This window comes from Somniosus microcephalus, chromosome 1 (genome assembly GCF_052327205.1).
Source record: "Somniosus microcephalus isolate GS21.2 chromosome 1, FLI_Smic_1.0, whole genome shotgun sequence".
Classification (NCBI taxonomy): domain Eukaryota; kingdom Metazoa; phylum Chordata; class Chondrichthyes; order Squaliformes; family Somniosidae; genus Somniosus; species Somniosus microcephalus.
This window is the reverse complement of record NC_140987.1, coordinates 442,282,346-442,303,966: the sequence shown is the minus strand read 5'-3', so window position 1 is coordinate 442,303,966 and position 21,621 is coordinate 442,282,346. Positions and strand designations below refer to the sequence as shown.

The window sequence follows — 21,621 nt, the reverse complement described above, 5'->3', positions numbered from 1 at the left end:
GCGCTACCAGCGCAATCCTCAATTTTGTTCCAAACTAGAGATTCATCTCCCTGTTTTATAAAGGATTTAATTGACATGGCACTAATTGGTTTCCCTGGGAGACTAGTTCACATATCTATTACTCTGTAGAAAAAAATGCCCTTTAATTTCAAGCCTTGCTCGAGGCTTGTTAATTTTATGCTCATATTCTCTGGTTTTGCGCTCCCAGTCCAAGTCAAATAACCTGCTTTGCATTTGTATGTACATTGTGGATTCCCCCTTTTAATGTGCAAATCAGCTTGTGCGCGTCAACTTTGCAAGTTTGTTTTTCAAATTTCTCATTCTACTGGTGTTCAGTGAGAGATGGCTGTTGTGAAGCCAGGAGGAATTTCTTTGCTGTTTGTGCATTTACTTCATGGCGGCAAGTTCAGCTCATTTCATCGGCTGGAAGAAAGGGTTAACAAGACTGCTGGCCCATTCTGCAGACGGAGAGCCAGCCTTCCTTAAATGGTCCTCTTTTTATTGAACCAAATTAACTGTAACTTAAAAAAACTTTAAATAAAACTTAACAAGTTAAATCAAAATTTGGTTCGCCGGGGTGATGATGCACTCCAGTCACCGCGGCTCCTTAAATAATTGCCTATGTAAAGTCCAACTGCATTTTTTTTGCTATATAACCTTCATTGAATCGTCAGTGTTCGAATATCCTAATACCATTGGATTGCGCTTGAGAGTTTGAAAGATTTATAAACTGTCTGCCCGAGTGATAAAATAATCAAGCCACAGTCGACAGAATGTGAAAGAAAATGTGACTTGATTCAGTTGAACGCTGGTGGCACGTGTTCAATTACTTGAATCCGCAGCAGAGGATGTTCGCGATTGGTGGTGGAAGAGTTTTGCTTCAGTCTTGCTTTTTCACTTGAATAGGGGGTGATAGCTGCCATGCCGACCAACATAAGAAGCTGGCATAACTCACGTATGCAGCTTGCAGAAGTTCAATTTGCATCCGACCGATGTAAGCTGAATCATCCTGCAATGAATGACCGCACATTCGCATGCAGCAAATTCTGGATGGACTATTTGCTGCCGCTCCAGCTCACAGCGGAAAACCTAAATGTGAAAGCCCCAGCCGAGGTATCGAGTGGTCCAGTTCTAACCTTTAGCAAGATGTCTATTAGTCTAATCTGAAATTGCAGGCAGAAGAATTTTCTTCTAGCTGAGACCGCAGGCTGGGACAGAAGCAGGAAGAGCCAAGTATTGTTGCCTGTTTTAAATCTATCTCCGGATCCTACAGCAAGTGCCGCTATCCCTTTAAAAAAAGAACTGAATTAAATACAGGGGGAAAATGCACGTATTTCCCCGCCGATAATGGGAGCCAATTTCACAGAGCCTGTCCGGCAGATTGAGGGTCGCGCTGTTAATTTGCGGGCACTGGGGAGCAAATCACATTTTGGGTTTAGTCCCAGGACGGAGGGGCAAGCAGCACTGCCGAGTCTCGTTGACGCAACCCAACAATGAATGGCGAAACAGTCTGGGGTGAGACATTTGATTGGAGCTGTGCCAGGCTAGAAATTGCATTAATTTTACTGCAGAGCAAAATTAAATCTGCTCCCTCGAGATAGGAAGTCTAGCTCTCAAACAGATTACTTCAACATCCGTACAGCTACAACTGAAGCCACTGTTCAGAAAGCGTTGGTGACCTGCTACATGTAAATAGTCCATATAGAATAAGTCATGCATTGATTATTGCTTTACCATAAACTCGTTTAATCTGTAAAATGTCACTCATGAATATATCACATATAATGACCCCAAATGTGTACAATCCATCCCATCGGCCTACCTCACTTGCTTCTACACAATGTCACTCATAGAAACATAGAAGATAGGAGCAGGAGTAGGCCATTCGGCCCCTCGAGCCTGCTCCGCCATTCGATGAGATCATGGCTGATCATCCAAACTCAGTACCCGGTCCCTGCCTTCTCCCCATATCCCTTGATACCTTTAGCTCTAAGAAATATATCTAACTCCTTCTTAAATATATTTAATGAATTGGCCTCAACCGCCTTCTCTGGTAGAGAATTCCACAGGTTCACCACTCTCTGGGTGAAGAAATTCCTCCTCATTTCTGTCCTAAATGGCTTACCCCTTATCCTTAGACCGTGACCCTTGGTTCTGGACTCCCCCGCCATCGGGAACATCCTTCCTGCATCTAGTCTGTCTAGTCCTGTTAGAATTTTATAAGTTTCAATGAGATCCCCTCTCATTCTTCTAAACTCCAGCGAGTATAAGCCCAATCGACCCAATCTCTCCTCATACGTTATTCCTGCCATCCCAGGTATCAGTCTGGTGAATCTTCGCTGCACTCCCTCCATGGCAAGAACATCCTTCCTCAGATAAGGCGACCAAAACTGCACACAGTACTCAAGGTGTGGTCTCACCAAGGCTCGGTACAACTGCAGCAAGACATCCTTGCTCCTGTACTCGAACCCTCTCGCTATGAAGGCCAACATACCAATTCAAATTACCTGATAGTTCAAATTTGTTAGCACTATTTCTCACTTTGCTATGTTATTTATTTTTCAATAATTAAAATGATTGGATAATTCTAATTTCTTTGACTTTGAATTATGAGGAACGCTTGAATTCTGGAGCTTGCATCTAAACTAATAGCATATAGCTCTTTTAAAAGTTGCCATTAGCTTTTTGAGTTCTTAATTTCTTTTGCATGTTGTAAAATTCACATTTGTTTTCTTTCCCGCAATCCCCAGTGAGACCGGAGTCTCCTGCAGTACACCATGTTCTGAGGTAAACTGGTAAATCCTTGAAACCCAAAACATTTCATTGTAACCTCTGTTTTCGAATGCAGAAAAACTACCGTGTTCATCAAAGGGTCAGTCCACATCCTTCTGACAGCAGGCTTTCATCTGCTTTTAGAGTATTCGCCTATATGCTTTTTAAGTAAATTATTTTAACAGTTATCAGTTTGCTTGACATGTCTGGGACCACCTCTCCACTGTGTTCAACTTTTATTTAGTGTCACAAGGTTTCGAAGTAGTACTTGCCTGGCCACGTCTTCTGCAGAAGGTGATTCTTGTTTCCAGATTGCTGTCTTTGACTCTTGGACTTAGTAGAAGAAATGATGATTATTGGTGATGAGAGAAAGAATGTTTGCGAATGAAACATCTTTTTTTTAATTTGCTCTCCGGATGTGGGAGATGGTGACGAGGCTGCCCCTGAGAAGGTGTTGGTGGGCCTCCACCTTGAGTGAGTCTGGGTGTATAAAGCTCTGCCTCAGGCGCTCGGTTTAGGGAAATCCTGCACAGAAATACAATTCAGACACCAAACTAAAATCACAGAGAGACTTCATTTGCCACATTGATATTACCAATATTATAACAGCCTGAAAGCAACATTGAGCCCAATATATGCACCTGCAGTTCTACAACATTCATGGCATCTCCTGAAACCTTGCTTCTTTCAATTTCCATTTTCAGTCACCCTGCCCTCATCTTTTTTCTCATTGAAACACCTCTTTCTGCTTCTTTCTCTCTCACTTTTGCAAATTTCGACTCCAACTTCTGATCTAGAAGAGTGCTAATGTTTGTTTTGATTTCTCTGCTCTTCACCTTGGGTGCCACGACTCATGTGATTTTGATCTTTGATAAAAAAAAATAACTTCTCAGTCTCATCCCACCAAATTCATCTGCTGCTTGCATCGCTTTCCTAATCTTGATAATTCTGTAGAACTTTGTGCGAACAAAATTGAATCTCTAAGCTCCAGCTTCCCCACTACTCTTGGTGACCTTAATGTATGCCATCAGCATTGGCTCCACGACTCTTCAACTGAATAAGCTGAAAGTAATGCTGAGTCATTTGCTACCCTGAATTGTCTCAATAAACAAGTAAATCACCCTAACCATATCACTGATTCAGTTCATTTTCTAGACCTTACCTCACTTCCAATCCTACCCATTATACAATATCTGCCTCCTCACCAATGCACTCTTCTGGCCATTGCCTCATCTCTGCCTCTTACAGAATATCTTTCACAAATCACACTAGGAAGGCCAATCCTGTCTTGTTTGGTACTATAGAAAGCTAATCTTTAGGGCTCATTTATCTCCTCCAACTTTAATCTCAATAATTATTACACAAAGCCTTCCTCATTGTTGCACGATGTTCAAGAAAGCCTTTCACGGCCTCAGGACATCCCAAAGTGCTTTACAGCCAATGAAAGAAAGAAAGAAAGACTTGCGTTTAGTACTTTTGAAGTGTAGTTACTGTTGTAATGTAGGAAACATGGCAGTCAATTTATGCACAGCAAGCTCCCAACAAATAGCAATGAAATGAATGACCAGGTAATCTGTTTTTAGGTGTTGGTTGAAGGATAAATGTTTGCCAGGACACCAGGAGAACTCCCCTGTTCTGCTTCGAAGCAGTGCTGTGGGATCTTTTACATGGATCTGACAGAACAGACGGGGCCTCGGTTTAGCGTCTCATCTGAAAAACGGCCCCTCCGACAGTGCAACACTCCCTCAGTACTGTATTGAAGTGCCAGCCCAGATTTATGTGCTCAAGTCTCTGGAGTGGATCTTGAACCCACAACCTTCTGACTCCAAGGCGAGAGTGCTACCAATGAGCAAAAGCCTACACCCTCATGATCACTAGCTAGTTTTATCCCTGTTCTGTTCTCTGCTGCCTAGATTCCATCAAGACCCTCTAGTCCTTTCTAGTATCATTCTCAAGATGTGTACTCCCAAAACTTACCCCTGCTCTATGCCATCTCGAGTACTCCTAGTGTAGCTTTTCAATGGAAATGTGCTTACGTTCAGCCTAACGCTGCAGTTTTTGCAGGCCCTGCAGAATGACTATGCAGCCACGTTAAAGTCAGTAAGGAGATGTCACCCATCAACTTAAGCCAAGCACTGTCAGCACACCACACTAAAGCTCAGCTCAGTACCCCTGCCCCCGATTCGACTGCACGGGCATGGATTATTTGCATTGAGCACCCATGCCCACGGTGATCCTAATGTAAATTATAAACTGCTCCAGCTCTAAACATTCTACATTAGCTGCTTTACAGCTGCAAACAGTGACTATAGCCAGTCACTGGGAAGAAGCAGGAGGGCCGAATGACCGAATCTTGTTCCTATCGTCTTCCACATTGATTTGTCAACATTCTTAGCAGAATTACACAAGGGAGGGGGGAAATTGGGTTGCTTTGCACCTCCCGTTAGCGCGAATGGGGCGTAAAGCCCCTAGCGCCCAGGCGTGGCGCCGCTAACGCCTCCCGCAAAGTTCAGCGGGAGGTTAGTGGCGGCGGTAGCTGGTAGCACCCCAAGGCGCTGCGCCTCCGACGATGACGGCATCGCCGTGCGCAGCGCCCCGGCTACAAACTTCACTCGCGTCCCCTGACCTACCAGCGGACGATATGTCCGACAGGGTCAGGGTGGTGTTTTATGCGGCTGCGGCGGCACAAATTAAAGGGCGGGTGCCGGGCGTCCATTTTATTTTGGGCCACCTGCCCTCCTCCCGCGGGGTGCCGGCCGCGATCCGCGAGCACTCAAGAGGAGCGCCGGGCCGTATTCCCGGCACCCCGCTCCCCAGTGGTCGTGCTGACGTGCGTGGCGCTGTTGCACGCACCGCCACGATATTGAATGGTAGCGCCCCAGGAAGGAGGGGGGAGCGCTTCCAGTAGCGCCCCGCCTCCTGCTTGGGATGGTACCGCTCAATTTACGGCGCAGGAGCGCTAACTTTTTCGGGGCACTAAAAGTAGTACGGGGCGCCACCGAATTTCCCCCCCCCAAGGTGTTTTGAATCTCTATCGTATCTTTTGCTCATTCTATAAGCGGTTAACTACTGCATCTTGGAAAAGAGTGTCACGATAAATCAAGCATGAACCCTAATGAGAGACTCAGCATACAGCGAGCAGCCGGTTTGAATTAGTTAATTTAGCTTTAATCAAAATTAGTGAGATTGAAGAAGATGTTCTGTATAGGTGAAGCCGAAACGACCTTTGGCTAAAAAAAAATTAAAAGCTTAATAAAGTGAATTAAATTGATCTGCTGTCAACCAATGTTTTCATTTTGTAATAATTAAAAAAACAAATACTTTAGCAGAGCGCATTGTTAATTAGATTGAAGTGCATACCAGTGTCATTTACACCCCACCACATCATCAGACAAGCCAAGATTACTCGGTCTACATTTTATCTTCTACACAAGGTAATCATTTCCCTAATGGCATATTTAACAGTCGCCATCATACAGGTGGGGAAGTTTGGGCATTATAGTGATTTAAGATCCCTTTTAAATCAGAGTGATGCACCTGGATCCCATTAGAAAAGGTGATTAGATTGCCCAGAACCATAACAGGAAAATTATATTGGAATAACACTAATTAATAATAGGAGAAAGTCATTTAAAAGTCTTGCATTTTGTGCCCAGCTGGCATCGCCGATTAAGATATATATTTCTTTGCCATCAAAAGGTTGGAACCCCGTCCAGGAATTAGCGATTGAGGTTCGCTCTGCTGATTATTTGCTGCATTCCTCGCTCCGCACAAATCCAATCCAAACACTGTCGCCGACTCGCCCGTTGTTTTAAGATGTTATCGGACTGCAAGTTTTTATCTTTTAAAAAGAGCTAAAATTACATCGAATTTACAGCACAGAAATAGGCCACTCGGCTCAACTGGTCCATGCCGGTGTTTATGCTCCACACGAGCCTCCTCCCACCGTACGTCATCTCAGCCTATCAGTATATCCCTCTATTCCTTTCTCCCTCATGTGTTTATCCAGCTTCCCCTTAAATGCATCTCTGCTATTCGCCTCACTCCATGTGGCAGCACATTTCGCATTCCAACCACTCTCTGGATAAAGAAGTTTGTCCTGAAATTATAGAATCATAGAATGATACAGCACAGTAGGAGGCCGTTTGGCCCATCATGCCTGTGCCGGCTCTTTGGTAGAGCTATCCAATTAATCCCCCTCCCCTGCTCTTTCTCTAGAACCTTGTAAATGTTTTCCCTTCATGTATTTATCCAATTCCCATTTGAAAGTTACTATTGAACCTGCTTCCACCGCCCTTTCAGGCAGTGCGTTCCAGATCATGACCACTCGCTGTGTAAAAAAATGTTTCCTCATGTCACCTCCGGTTCCTTTGCCAATCACTTTAAATCTGCGCCCCTGGTTACCGACCCTTCTTGGATTTATTAGTGGCTATCTTATATTAATGACCATTAGTTTTGGACTCCCCCACAAGTGGGAATAATAATTTAAAATGCAGCGTGCGATATTTTATATCCCGAAATATATATTTTTAAAATTGGATTATGGGATCTAGGCGTCACTGGCAAGGCCAGCATTTATTGCCCATCCCTAATTGCCCTTGAGAAGGTGGTGGTGACCCAGCTTCTTGAACCGCTGCAGTCCATGTGGTGAAGGTACTCCCACGGTGTTGTTAGGGAGGGAGTTCCAGGATTTTGACCCAGCGATGATGAAAGAATGACGATATACTTCTAAGTCAGGATGGTGTGTGGCTTGGAGGGGAACTTGGAGGTGGTGGTGTTCCCATGGGCCTGCTGCCCTTGTCCTTCCAGGTGGTGGAGGTCGCGGGTTTGAGAGGTGCTGCCGAAGAAGCCTTGGCGAGTTGTTACAGTGCATCTTGTAGATGGTACGCACTGCGGCCACGGTGCGCCGGTGGTGCAAGATGTCACGGCCTGCTGGTGCGGTGACGATCTGAGCCATAGAATGGAGGAATGCAGGACACTAGCTGAAATTCCTCATAGAATGAGCTTCTGATTACAGGTGAGCTGTTGAGCAAAGGGGAGGGGGTGGAAAATCGGAGGTCAAATCAACACCGGCCGCTCTTGTGTACCTTCTAGCTTCAAATTATGGGATGGCAGCAATAGACGCTTGGAAGCAATTTACCGTGCACCCTGGAAGATCGTGCTGGATGTATCACAGAATCACAGAAACCCCACAGTGCAGATAGAGGCCATTTCGGCCCATCGAGCCTGCACCGACACATATCCCACCCGATCCCCGTAACCCCTACACCAACACATATCCCACCCTATCCCTGTAACCCCACGTATTTAATCCCCCTAACACTAAGGGTCAATTTATCATAGCCAATCAACCTAACCCGCACATCTTTGGACTGTGGGAGGAAACCGGAGCACCCGGAGGAAACCCACGCAAACACGGGGAGAATGTGCAAACTCCACACAGACAGTCACCCGAGGCCGGATTCGAACCCGGGTCCCTGGCGCTGTGAGGCAACAGTGCTAACCACTATGCTTCAAAATGGTGTTGGATGGGGGAGGGAAGGAGAGGGGAGAAATCTCGATTGAAATGACAATTGATTGCAGTGGCGTTGGAGCGAGTACTGCTATAAATTCTACCTCTCACCTTCAATTAAATCATCCTTTTCTATTCCATTGTGGTGTCACTGCACATGCAAGACTGCGGGAGGGTCTCCGATGCTGGAGATTATATTGCCAGATGCTGCTGAATATGATTCTTCCCAATCATATCTTTTTTTTTAAATAGCATTATTGACGATTTTCAGATTAGAAATATTGTATACTCAAAAACAAAATGTAGGTTTGCTTATAATATATGCACATTTCCACATGATGCATCTCAGCAGTGTCAATATTTCACACTCCTTGAACTTACACTGTGTCACAGCTTTAACATCTTAATATGGAGCAGCTGATACAGATCGGAAAGCCATGTTTGAGTAATGTGCGCGTGCCGCTCCAGTATTGTGAGGGTTAATGTAGTCGTTTTGAGGGGTGATGTATACTAGTTATGGTCGTTACTTATAGTCACAAATGAGTAGATGATGGTATGAAAAGTTAAGGTAACAAGTTGGATGACACAATAAAGTAGGCCCAAAATTCCTGAGGCCCTGCAGAAGTGTGGCAAGGCAGGACTTCCGGCTGCCAGTCTGCTGTGGCCCTGACCGCATCCTAAACCCCAGGGTCAAGGGCGATTCCAGATGACGGTGGACACTTGCACCTCTTGCAGTGGGGGGGTGGGGAGGTGTCAGGAGGCTAGCCAGGTCAGCTGAAAATGCCCAATAAGCTATTCTGAGTTTTAGAAGTTGAAAGTTCCTGCCTTTTCCAACAGCATTCGTCTCTGCCTCTGGCACAAGTGGGGCCCACAGCTGCTTCAAATCGGGAGCCTGCGTGTCAAGCAGTTGTGGGCCCCGGCGCACGCCAGGACGTGGGCCCCAGCGTACGCCAGGACGTGGGCCCCAGCGTACGCCAGGATGTGGGCCTGGCATAGAAACATAGAAGATAGGAGCAGGAGTAGGCCATTCGGCCCCTCGAGCCTGCTCTGCCATTTAATGAGATCATGGCTGATCATCCAAATTCAGTACCCTGTCCCTGCTTACTCCCTATACCCCTTGATCCCTTTAGCCTTAAGAAATATATTTAACTCCTTCTTGAATATATTTAATGAATTGGCCTCCACTGCCTTCTGTGGTAGAGAATTCCACAGGTTCACCACTCTCTGGGTGAAGAAATTCCTCCTCATTTCAGTCCTAAATGGCTTACCCCTTATCCTTAGACTGTGACTCCTGGTTCTGGACTCCCCGGCCATCGGGAACATCCTTCCTGCATCTGGTCTGTCTAGTCCTGTTAGAATTATATAAGTTTCAATGAAATCCCCTCTCATTCTTCTAAACTCCAGCGAGTACAAGCCCAATCGACCCAATCTCTCCTCATACGTCATTCCTGCCATCCCAGGTATCAGTCTGGTGAATCTTCGCTGCACTCCCTCCATGGCAAGAACATCCTTCCTCAGATAAGGCGACCAAAACTGCACACAACACTCAAGATGTGGTCTCACCAAGGCCCTGTACAACTGCAGCAAGACATCCTTGTTCCTGTACTTGAACCCTCTCGCTACGAAGGCCAACATACCATTTGCCTTCTTAACCGCCTGCTGCACCTGCATGTTCGAATACCTGCACCATGCAGCCGCACTTGGCGTTGGAGGGGGGGGGCAGTGGCGGTGGAACCAATTCGATGTCTGGCAGATGATGGCATCACACCAGTCCTGCCTCTTCCAGTAACACCTGCATGGCGGAGGCGCACACAAGTACCCACCCACCCCCTTCCTCCAGTGTCATCTGGCCACTTACAAACACAATGTGGGAAGAGACCTTGTGTTCCTGCTGCATCCCCAGCCCACACCACCCCCTCCCCTAACCTTGCCCCTCTGCCTCCCGCCCATCGCCCAGCCCCAGAAACTGTTTGACCCCGGCCTTTGGATGAAATGGCAGAAAGTGCAGCGTCTTTCTGTCCACAGGGGGGGGGGGGACGTTCTTGTCACACGATGAGACCGTGAACCGGCAAAGCAAAGACCAAATCCCCGCTTGTGTTCAGCCAACTGCGAAAGTATGAAATGGGCGTCTCGACCACAAGGCTACAGAATCGGCCTGGAGTGCACCTTTTGAGAGAACACGTTGATATTTGATGGGCTATTTTGTGTGGGGTTGGGGGGTGCGGAAAGCAGCTTTTTCCAGATTATGCTTTGCAATAACCACAAGTTACCGACTCCATGCTTTGCGCCAAACAGTGGAAGGGATTCGAAGACAACGACACTGGAACTGATGAATCCAATTTCCTTTTAAAGATTTCCCCTTTGGTTGGTCTTGCCTGATATAGATTTAGATGCGCCCAGGGCTACACATTGAACGTGTGAGAAATATGCTGTCATCTGTAAATTCTCTTTGTCTTTTGTTGATAGGGCGTCCAGCCTCTCTGATCTGCAGGGCATTCTTTGGGTACAGTTCGGTAAACCCGATAATATACTGGATGAAGGGTGAAAAGTATATGGAGGAGCTGGAAGACAATGAGGTTAAGGAGAGTGATATCAGGTACAGCTCATTTTACATGGATTATTATTTAAAGGCACATAATCTGTGGCATTTTTAATACTTCAGCTAAGCTTTTAATCACATAACTCGACAATGAAATGGGATTTCTCTGCGTAATAATTTTACCGCATAAAGGTGTCCTGTAAATTGGCCCAAACCGACAAAATTGGAAAATAACAATCTGCAGTGTTTTTCATTCGGGCTTTGAATTGCACCTATTTGTTTAAATTGGACAGAGGACTTTACCGCGATAGCTCTGCCACGAAGTAAAGTTGTTGTTAATTGTAAATCTTACTACGCAAATATTCTAATCGATGCTGAATGTTTCTTTGCAAGGTGCAGGCGAACCTGTTTCTCGGCTTTACAGTGTATTTACCGTGTAATATTTGTTCAAATGTCTCCAATAATCCTACTTCATTTGACTGGCTTGAAATGCTTCAGTTACTAATTTTCATGTCGTCTCCTCGGGAATTGTGGTCAACGGTACCGGTTAAAGCGTTGGATGAAGCAGTGCACCGGATCATTGTGGTTGTGCCTCTGGGCAAAGGTGGATATGCCTTTTCTTTCTGATGACTCCTGGAGGGAGATATTGGTTAGCGCCAGACTACGGGCGCAGGACGGGCGGCGTGACTAACGCACACCTGAAAAGGTTGGCCCAAGAGTCCCTTGAAATTGGTCCTCTGGCCTCGCCACCATGAAACAGCGGGCGCCCTGATGCAGCCTGCTGGTTGGAGCCAGCGCAAATGCTGGCAGCAACCCTCAGGTAGATCCTGGGTTGGGATGAATAGGCGGGGCGTGGGCCGGCCACAGCCCACAGTATTGGTGTGGAGTCAGAAGGAAGCACTCCCGTACCTCCTGGTTCCACATTAAGGTAAGTTTTTTTTTAAACAAATGTAAGAAATCACACAACACCAGGTTATAGTCCAACAGCTTTATTTGAAATCACAAGCTTTCGGAGCGCTGCTCCTTGTCAGGTGAAGTGGAGAGATGCATAAAAACACGGCTTATATAGTCAGAGAATAATGTCAGATGTTTACAGGTAATCTTTCTAACTGCCGTTTATCACACCTCGGCAGAGAGATAATCACAGCAATCAAAGGTGTAAATGGTGTCCAAACAGGTCAATCAGGAAAACATTACATCAAAGAACAATGAGGTGGGGTCACAAGGGGTCAAATGTTGCAGATGCTGGGGTCTGTATGAAAAACAAATTTTTAAAAACAGATTACTTACCTTGTCTTCGGTATTCTCATGTCCCTTTAAGGACCTCTGGTTGGGCTGTAGCCTTTGCTTCTGTCATTGATGTTGAGCTGAAGAGAGTTTCAGCTCATCCTTGACATGAATTTTAAAATTCTCATCTTTGTTTTCAAAACCCTCCCTGGCCTCGTCACTCCTGATCGCAATAACCTCCTCCAGCCCTACAATCCTCCGAGATCTCTCCGCTCCTCCTATGCATCCCCGATTTTCATCACGCTACCATTGGTGGCCGTGCCTTCGGCTGCCGAGGCCCTAGGCTCTGAAATTCCCTCCCTAAATCTCTTCACCTCTCTCATAGAAGATAGGAGCAGGAGTAGGCCATTCGGCCCCTCGAGCCTGCTCCACCATTCAATGAAATCATCCTTTAAGACGCTCCTTAAAATCTACCTTTTTGCCTGTCCTAATATCTCGAGGAACAGCACCTCATCTTTCGATTAGGCACTCTACAGCCCTCTGGACTCAACATAGAGTTCAACAATTTCAGATCATAATCTCGGCCCCTCTCACATATATATATTTTCTTTTTTTTATCCACAATTTTTGTTTGGCCCCCTTTTTTTCTTTTTTTTTTCTTCTTCCCTCCCACATGGCAGCTGTCCTTCATTCTGCCAGTGCAATTCACACCCCATCTAGAGCCATCCTTTGTTCCTTAACCTGTCCCATTACCACCTCCTCTTGCCTTGAATATCTCTCAATGTCTCTTAATCTCTCCTGCTTTCTATCCTATCACTGACCTTCCCTTTTGTTCTTTCATCCCCTCCCCCTTTTCCCAGCCCCCAACTTGCTTTTCATTTCCTGCTTTTTTCCCAGTTCTGACGAAAGGTCATCGACCTGAAACGTTAACTCTGTTTCTCTCTCCATGGATGTTGCTTGGCCTGCCGAGTTTTTCCAGCGTTTCCTGTTGTTACTTCGGATTTCCAGCATCCATCCGCAGTATTTTGCTATTCTAATATCTCCTTATGTGGCTTGCTGTCAAATTTCTTTTGAGAACTCCCTCTTGGGAAGTTTTACTACATTAAAGGCTCAATATAAATGCAAGTTGTTGTTGTTGTTGATATTGTCGGACAGACAGTCTGGCAGTACTATAGAAGTCATGGAGTTGAGGGTGATGACAGAGAGATAAAGCTGGGTATTGTCATTGGTCCGTGGCAGCTGACCCCACACCTGCTGATGATGTTGTCGAGGGGTAGCTTGTAGATGACAAACAGGAGGGGGTGAAAGATGGAACCTTGGGGTATACTACAGCTGACTGAGTGGGGGGGAAAAACCCATTGGAGGAGAGTTACTGGCTACGTTGAGGTAGGATGGAGTCACAACAGGATGATGCAGTGGAGGTTAACCATGGATGAGAGCCAGTGCAGGAGTTTGGATTGTGTTGAAGGCCATAGAGAGGCCAAGAAAGCTGAGAGGAGATAATGCATCACAATCACATGGAATATCATTGGTGACTTTGGCAAAGGGTTGTCTTGGTGGTATAGGCAGCAAGAAAACTGGACGATGGAATAAATGGACGCAGAATTGGGTGAAAGATATTTGAAGAAACTCAATCCAGTCTGTACTGGACAAGAAGATACTAATCGCAGCTAAATACCAGTAATGTTGCAAGTTTGGGAAAAAAAAGAGAATAAGGATAAATAACGCTGGAAATGGAAATATTTAACAACAGAAGTTTGCATAGCTTTAGGCTAAGCTGTGGTTGTATTGAAATAACATGGCAGATGAAGAGTTGCGTTGTGACTGACCTCTGCTGTACCCAAGGTAGGAGGTTCGCTTGTCACTGGGTACAGAATGCGACAAACACTCCACATCCCCAGCACTTTATCCTTCAGCGTGACCTGTGCATATACATCAATGCAAAATAACTGGCTCAAACAGAAAGACAAAGTTTGCTATTACAAATCCTATTACTGTCATTTCAATATTGATTTTTACAGTGTCACTTGGCAGGCGAGCAGTTCTAGGCAGTAAGTATTGAAATCTCAAGCCAGAGGGGAGTGAGATTGAATCCCAGCTTTGGGATTGATACCCATGATGTTATGAGGCACATTCCACCTATTTCTGATGAGGCTTTTTAATGGACTGCAGTGCCAATCACAAGGTTTTCTTTTTTTCTCAGTTTTTGCTCTGATGAATTGAATTCTGCTTGTTAGTGGAGAAATTCAGCTCTGCAATAACGGCCGTGTATTTTTGCAAATTGTGAACCGCTGTGCTTACCTCGAGGTATTCATTCAGGTATAGCAAGGTGGCTCAGAGGACACATAGTCCGTAGCTGTTGAAAGTATCTCATTTTCTCCCCCCACCCGCCATCGGTTTCCAGAAATCACCACGTAAATCAAATGTTATTTTATCACAGGACGTACAGAGTAACCGTAGATAGGATTTGAAACTGAGGCTCTTGTCTGCCTGCTCAGGTTGAAGGAAGGCAAGGGAGCACTCCTGGGGGGAGAAATTGGGTGAGTAGCGCCACCTGTTAGCGCTTAAAGAGGCAGCCAGTGGCTGTAGCGCCACTGGCTGTGCCTCCTGCGATATTCAGCAGGGGCGCTAATGGTGGCGTTAGCCTTTTGCGCTGCGCCGCCACCGATGACGTCATCGGTGTGCGCAGCGCCCCGATCGCGATATTTGGTAGCGAACGCCGCTGTAGCGCCGTTCGCTACCCGCGCCCGGTTCACGGGGCCTTGCTGCACCGGCAGAGGCGCAAGTTAAGGTGGAGGTGCGGGGCGGCCGCTTTTTCGGCGGCTGCCTGCCAGCACTTCCGTCCCCGGCCTCCTGGTCCCCCCCCCCCCGCGGCATTGCCGGCTGTTTCCCGAGAGCCCGGCACTTCTCCTTGGTGCCGGGCTCATTTGCCGGCACTCGCGAGCGGGGATCGCGCTGGTGCAGGCCTCTCCCCCTTAACAGTGGGAGGAAGGCCTGCAGTACCGCAGCGTGCCGTGCCGCAGCGTGTGGCACTGCGGCACGTAGCGCTGCGAAATTCACTTTCAGCGCCCTAAGAGGGACGCGGAGCGCCTCGAGCCGCGCCCAGTCTCCCTCTAGGGGCACTTCAACTGAATTTGCGGCGATCGCTAATGTGGCGATCGCAGCGCAAATTCCAGCGCCCAGGCGAACTTTGCGCCGCTTGGGCGCCTCAGGCCAATTTCTAGGCCCTGGTGTCTTGGCCAATAATTCCTGAACCAACACCTCCAAAACAGATTAACTGGACATTTAACTTGTTGTTTATGGGACTGTCCTGTGCACAATTTGGCTGCCCTGCTTCTCTATGTAATAACGGTGTCTACACTTCAAAAGCAATTTGTTGGCTATGAAGCACTTTGGGAAATTGTGAGGAAATGAAAGGCCGATGGAAATGCAAGCTCGCTCTTCCTTCCTTTAAGTGGAGCTTAAATTGAGGGAAATTAAGAAAGAAAGAATTCCATTTATATAGCGCCTTTCATGAAAAGCACTTTACAGCCAATAAAGTACTTTTTGAAGTGTAGTCACTATTGTAATGTAGGAAACGCAGCAGCCAATTTGTGCACAGCAAGCTCCCACAAACAGCAATATGATAATGACCAGATAATCTGTTTTAATGATGTTGGTTGAGGGATAAATATTGGCCAGGACAGCGGGGAGAACGCCACTGCTCTTCTTTGAAATAGTGCCCTCATTTCTTTTACATTTGCCTGAGAGAGCAGACGGGGCCCTCAGTTTAATGTCTCATCCAAAAGGTGGCACCTCTGACAGTGCGGCACTCCCTCAGTACTGCACTGGAGCGCAAGCCGAGAATATGTGCTCAGGTGTCTGGAGCCCACAGCCTTCTGACACAGGGGCGAGAGTGCTAACACTCAGCCAAGGCTGCGGACGTTAATGTTGTGGTTCCACCAATCGACGACACAAAATTAGTAGATGCATCAAATATATATTCTTCAGACCAGTGTTGTATGACACAGCACCAAGGCATGAGTGAGGACCAGTCCTACACCGCCACAGCCTGCTTCCTATCAACCAGTTCAAGAAAAGCATTGCCAATGAACATGGGGAAATAGCCGATGGAAGAAGATGAGTCTGGGATCTACAAAGGATCGGGACTGCGCTGCCTGAAAGGTTGATGGAAACAGATACAATAATAACTTTCAAAAGGGAATCTGATAACTCCTTGAAGGGGAAAATAAATCACAGGGGTACCGGGAAAGAGCAGGGGAGTGGAATTAATTGGATAGCTCAACGAAAGAGTTGGTGCAGACACGATGGGCCGAATGGCCTCCTTCTGTGCTGTATCATTCTATGATAAAGGGGCAATATCCATTTGATGGGGAGCTTTCAGAGAAGTTAAAAAAAGAATAGCCTACTACTCTACCACAACTCTGCTATGCTGCCAGTATCTGCAGCAGACTGTAGGGTAGACTTTCCTGACCTTCTAGGCATGTGGGATCGCCTGACTGCAGCACATTCAGGAAAACCAGGCGGGGAGCAGCACACGCCTGTAAGGAGGCTGGCCTGATTTTCCATCCATTCATTTAAATAGACAGGCAATTGGACAAGCTCCCTGATGGGCATTTGCTCCTCCCAGCCCGATTGTCCTGTGTTTGCCCTGCTCGGGGCTGGTCCAATAGCCCAAGGCACAGGAAGAGAACAATCTATCGCCCATGTTTCAACGCAACTTATTTTTAGTTGAAAACAGACGGCAACAGACGTAGGCAGTGATTTGATCATCTCATTGCATTGTCAGTAATGCCGTTATTTACTCTCTTGTATGTGAAGTGTCTTGCTTTACCTCCATAATCCAGCCCTTCAAAAAAATAAATTATAGGGGCTTGGTAGTCCACTGGATTAATGCACCCTCCTCTCACATATGGGTTCTGAATTCAAATCTAGCCCAAACTAACTCCTGGGATGTAAATCTCCTCTCTAGGTACAGTGTGAGACCCATTTGAATGGAGTATCTGCAACCTCAATAGACATGATTCACCAGCACTGAGCCACCCATAATTTAGCGCAGTTGTCACTAAGTTGGTTGTCTTGCTCAGGAAGCTGCCAGGCGTAGGAAACGATAGCCTCACAAATGTAAACCCAGCAGTTGGCAGAGGAGAGCATCCGTTGCTCTCACTCTGACCCGCACTCAACCCAACCCGAGCGTGCTGGATGATGGCAATAGGTGAGATAATAAGAACATAAGAACATAAGAAATAGGAGCAGGAGTAGGCCAATCGGCCCCTCGAGCCTGCTCCACCATTCAATAAGATCATGGCTGATCTGATCCTAACCTCAAATCTTCTATCACTCTGCATCCACCCGAACCCATGTGATCTCCCGGGAGAGGCGAAAAACCAGATAAAGACCCAATGGCCAATTTGGGAGAAAAAAATCTGGGAAATTCCTCTCCGACCCATCTAGGCGATCGAAATTCTTCCAGGAGATCACTCTGTCCCTATATTTTCTACAGTACTTACCTTCTGTAAAGGCGATCTCCACCCCAGTCAGGAACAGGAATAAAACCATCTCCTGAAATCTAACAGAATTAGAACACAGTAGGAGCAGAACAAGGCTACACGGCCCCTGGGCCCGCTCCACTACCCACAGGGCCATGACCATTCCGAACCCAGACTCATGTCCAATTTCCTGCCCGCTCCCCGTAACCCTTTATTCCCTTTACTTCTAGGAAACTATCTATTTCTGTTTTAAATTTATTTAATGATGTAGCTTCCACAGCTTTCTGGGGCAGCAAATTCCACAAACCTACCACCCTCTGAGTGAAGAAGTTTCTCCTCATCTCAGTTTTGAATGAGCAGCCCCTTATTTTAAGATTATGCCCCCTAGTTCTAGTTTCACCCATCATTGGGAACATCCTCACCGCATCCACCCGATCAAGCCCCTTCACAATCTTATATGTTTCAATAAGATCGCCTCTCATTCTTCTGAACTCCAATGAGTAGAGTCCCAATCTACTCAACCTCTCCTCATATGACCACCCCCTCATCCCCGGGATTAACCGAGTGAACCTTCTTTGTACTGACTCGAGAGCAAGTATGTCTTTTCTTAAGTATGGACACCAAAACTGTATGCAGTATTCCAGGTGCGGCCTCACCAATACCTTGTACAACTGCAGCAATACCTCCCTGTTTTTATATTCCAACCCCCTAGCAATAAAAGCCAACATTCCATTGGCCTTCTTAATCACTTGCTGCACCTGCATACTAACTTTTTGAGTTTCGTGCACCAGGACCCCCAGATCCCTTTGTACTACAGTACTTTCCAGTTTCTTGCCATTAAGATAATAACTTGCTCTATGATTTTTCCTGCCAAAGTGCATAACCTCACACTTTCCAGTATTGTATTCCATCTGCCAAATCTCTGCCCACTTACTTAGCCTGTCTATGTCCCTTTGCAGGTTTTTTATGTCCTCCTCACTCACTACTTTCCCTCCCATCTTTGTATCATCTGCAAACTTTGATATGTTACACTCGGTCCCCTCCTCCAAATCGTTAAAATAGATTGTAAAGAGTTGGGGACCCAGCACTGACCCCTGCGGAACACCACTAGTTACTGGTTGCCAATCTGAGAACGAACCATTTATCCCAACTCTCTGCTTTCTGTTAGAGAGCCAATCCTCCACCCACGCCAGAATATTACCCCCAATCCCGTGATTTTTTATCTTGAGCAATAATCTTTTGTGTGGCACCTTGTCAAATGCCTTTTGGAAGTCTAAATACACTACGTCCACTGGTTCCCCTTTATCCACCCTGTATGTTACTTCCTCAAAAAACTCAAGCAAATTTGTTAAACATGACTTCCCCTTCATGAAACCATGCTGAGTTTGCCCTATTAAATTATGTTTATCCAAATGTCCCGTTACTGTCTCCTTAATAATGGACTCTAACATTTTACCAACCACAGATGTTAGGCTAACAGGTCTATAGTTTCCAGCCTTCTGCCTACTACCCTTTTTAAATAAGGGTGTTACATTAGCAGTTTTCCAATCTGCCGGGACCTTTGCTGAGTCCAGTGAGTTTTGGAAAATTATTACCAATGCATCCACAATCCCTACCGCTACTTCCCTCAAGACCCTGGGATGCAAGCCATCAGGTCCAGGGGATTTATCCGCCTTGAGTCCCATTATTTTACCAAGTACCACTTCCTTAGTGATTTTAATCGTATTTAGTTCCTCCCCCCCTAGAGCCCCCTGTTTGTCCAGTGTTGGGATATTCTTAGTGTCCTCTACTGTAAAGACTGATACAAAATAATTGTTCAGTGTTTTTGCCATCTCCATGTTTCCCACCATTAATTTCCCGGTCTCATCCTCTAAGGGACCAACATTTACTTTAGCCACCCTTTTTCTTTTTATATAACTATAGAAACTTTTACTGTCTGTTTTTATATTTTTTGCTAATTTACTTTCATAATCTATCTTCCCTTTCTTAATCAATCTTTTTGTTATTTTTTGCTGTCTTTTAAAGACTTCCCAATCTTCCATCCTCCCACTAGATTTGGCTACCTTATATGCCCTTGTTTTTAGTCGGATACTATCCTTAATTACTTTACTTAGCCACGGATGGCTATCTTTTCTTTTACACCCTTTTTTCCTCAGTGGAATATATTTTTTTTGGAAGTTGTAAAATAACTCCTTAAATGTACACCACTGGTCATGTACCGTCTTACGCTTTAATCTATTTTCCCAGTCCACTCTCATTAATTCCGCTCTCATACCTTCATAGTCTCCTTTATTCAAGCTCAGCACGCTTGTTTGAGATCCAACCTTCTCACCCTCTAATTGAATATGGAACTCAACCATGTTATGGTCACTCATTCCAAGGGGATCCTTTACTAGGACATTTTTAATTAATCCTGTCTCATTACACAGGACCAAATCTAAGGTTGCTTGCCCCCTGGTCGGTTCAGTTACATACGGCTCAAGAAACCCATCCCTAATACACTCAATGAACTCTTCCTCAAGGCTGCTCTGCCCAATTTGATTTGTCCAGTTAATATGATAATTAAAATCCCCCATAATTATAGCTGTTCCCTTATTACAAGCCTCAACTATTTCCTGATTAATACTCCGTCCAACAGAGTTGCAACTGTTCGGAGGCCTATAGACTACACCCACTAGTGTTTTTTTCCCCTTATTATTCCTTACCTCCACCCAAACTGTTTCACTATCCTGCTCCTTTGACCCAATATCATTTCTCTGTATTATAGTGATTCCTTCCTTTATTAACATAGCCACCCCACCTCCTCTCCCTTCCTGCCTGTCCTTCCTGATTGTTAAATAACCTGGTAATATTCAGCTCCCCGTTACTGACATCCCTTACGTTGCATAGATGGTTCAACGGTAAAGGATTTTTTTTTAGAATTTTCTCCCTTTACTGTGCCCAGAACTTTATTTATTTATCGAAGAGTCTTGCAACGGAAAACTCCACGTTTTAGTGGCAAGCACCCTTGATGTATTTAGTCACCTTTTTAAATCTATCTAGAAAGTGCAAGATTTGCTGGATGTTTCACCTGGACCCAGATGTCCCCAAATGTCCCTCGGCTAATATTGGCTGACAATGCTGGATATGCCGAAACTGCGACTCCGTCCCTTTTTGAGGTGTTTTTCTCTCATCGTGATCCGACTTCTTCCTAGATGATTGCAGATAAAAAACGGAATATATGGCAACTGGTCAAATATGCACCATCGATGATGTGTGCATCATTACTGAGTGCAAAGCACAAACCTATTCTAAGTATATAAGATGTCCTCCTTGTGTGGAATTACTCTGGCGTCTTGCAACTCCCTCATGCTGAGAAACCATAAAAAACAGACATCAAATGTAGATTGAAGTAGCAGATGTTGTTCTAGTTGTTCACTACAGTTGCAATATACAAATACGCGAACATTTATTTGACTGCATTGCACCATTTTCAAATCAAAATAGCATTCATTAAAGTTTCATCATGTATATAAAATAAACATGACCTGCTGAGTGATGGGAATAAACGGTACTGATATCTCATTCAGAAGAAAATCCGATGTACACTTGTGAGCTTCTACCTTGCTGGTGAGCTGTCAGTCATGTTTAATTGTGCGCTGTGCGTGCGGAGCTAATTATTGTACATCACCCATTGATTAACATGCAAATTGGTTTGTATTTTCAATTGCGCCCTTTGGAACACAGAGCAACGGTCTGACTTCAGACGAGCTGTCGTCAATCTGTTTACGCAGCAATCGTTCTTTGTGCTATTGGTGGCATCACTGCTGAAAGAGCGAGCCAGAACAGGGCAGATATCAAAGATGGTAACATGGGGGGGCTGGCGCAGGGATGGGGCACAGCAGGTGCACACCAGCTTTTACAGCAGTGATGGCTTGGAATGATTTCTCAAGTAGAGTGCTCCCGAAAATAGTTTTTATCCCCCCCCCCCTTTCCTCAAATATAAATACCACATTTGGCAAAGAAAAAATAGCCTCTGTTAGAAAACTCAAATGAAGATGGAATAGTATTCAGCTGTGCAATCTGCACTATGGGCGATGCAG

General features: G+C 45.6%; 1 protein-coding gene across 1 annotated transcript in view; it reads left to right on the top strand.

The window, feature by feature from the left end:
• Positions 1 to 1,034: 1,034 nt before the first annotated feature.
• Positions 1,035 to 21,621, top strand: part of il1rapl2 (interleukin 1 receptor accessory protein-like 2) — a 109,945-nt gene continuing 89,358 nt past the window's right edge. The window contains exons 1-2 of the mRNA XM_085994438.1: positions 1,035 to 1,113; positions 10,751 to 10,880. Coding sequence (XP_085850564.1) covers positions 1,035 to 1,113; positions 10,751 to 10,880 — 209 coding nt within the window. The remainder of the gene's footprint in view (positions 1,114 to 10,750; positions 10,881 to 21,621) is intronic.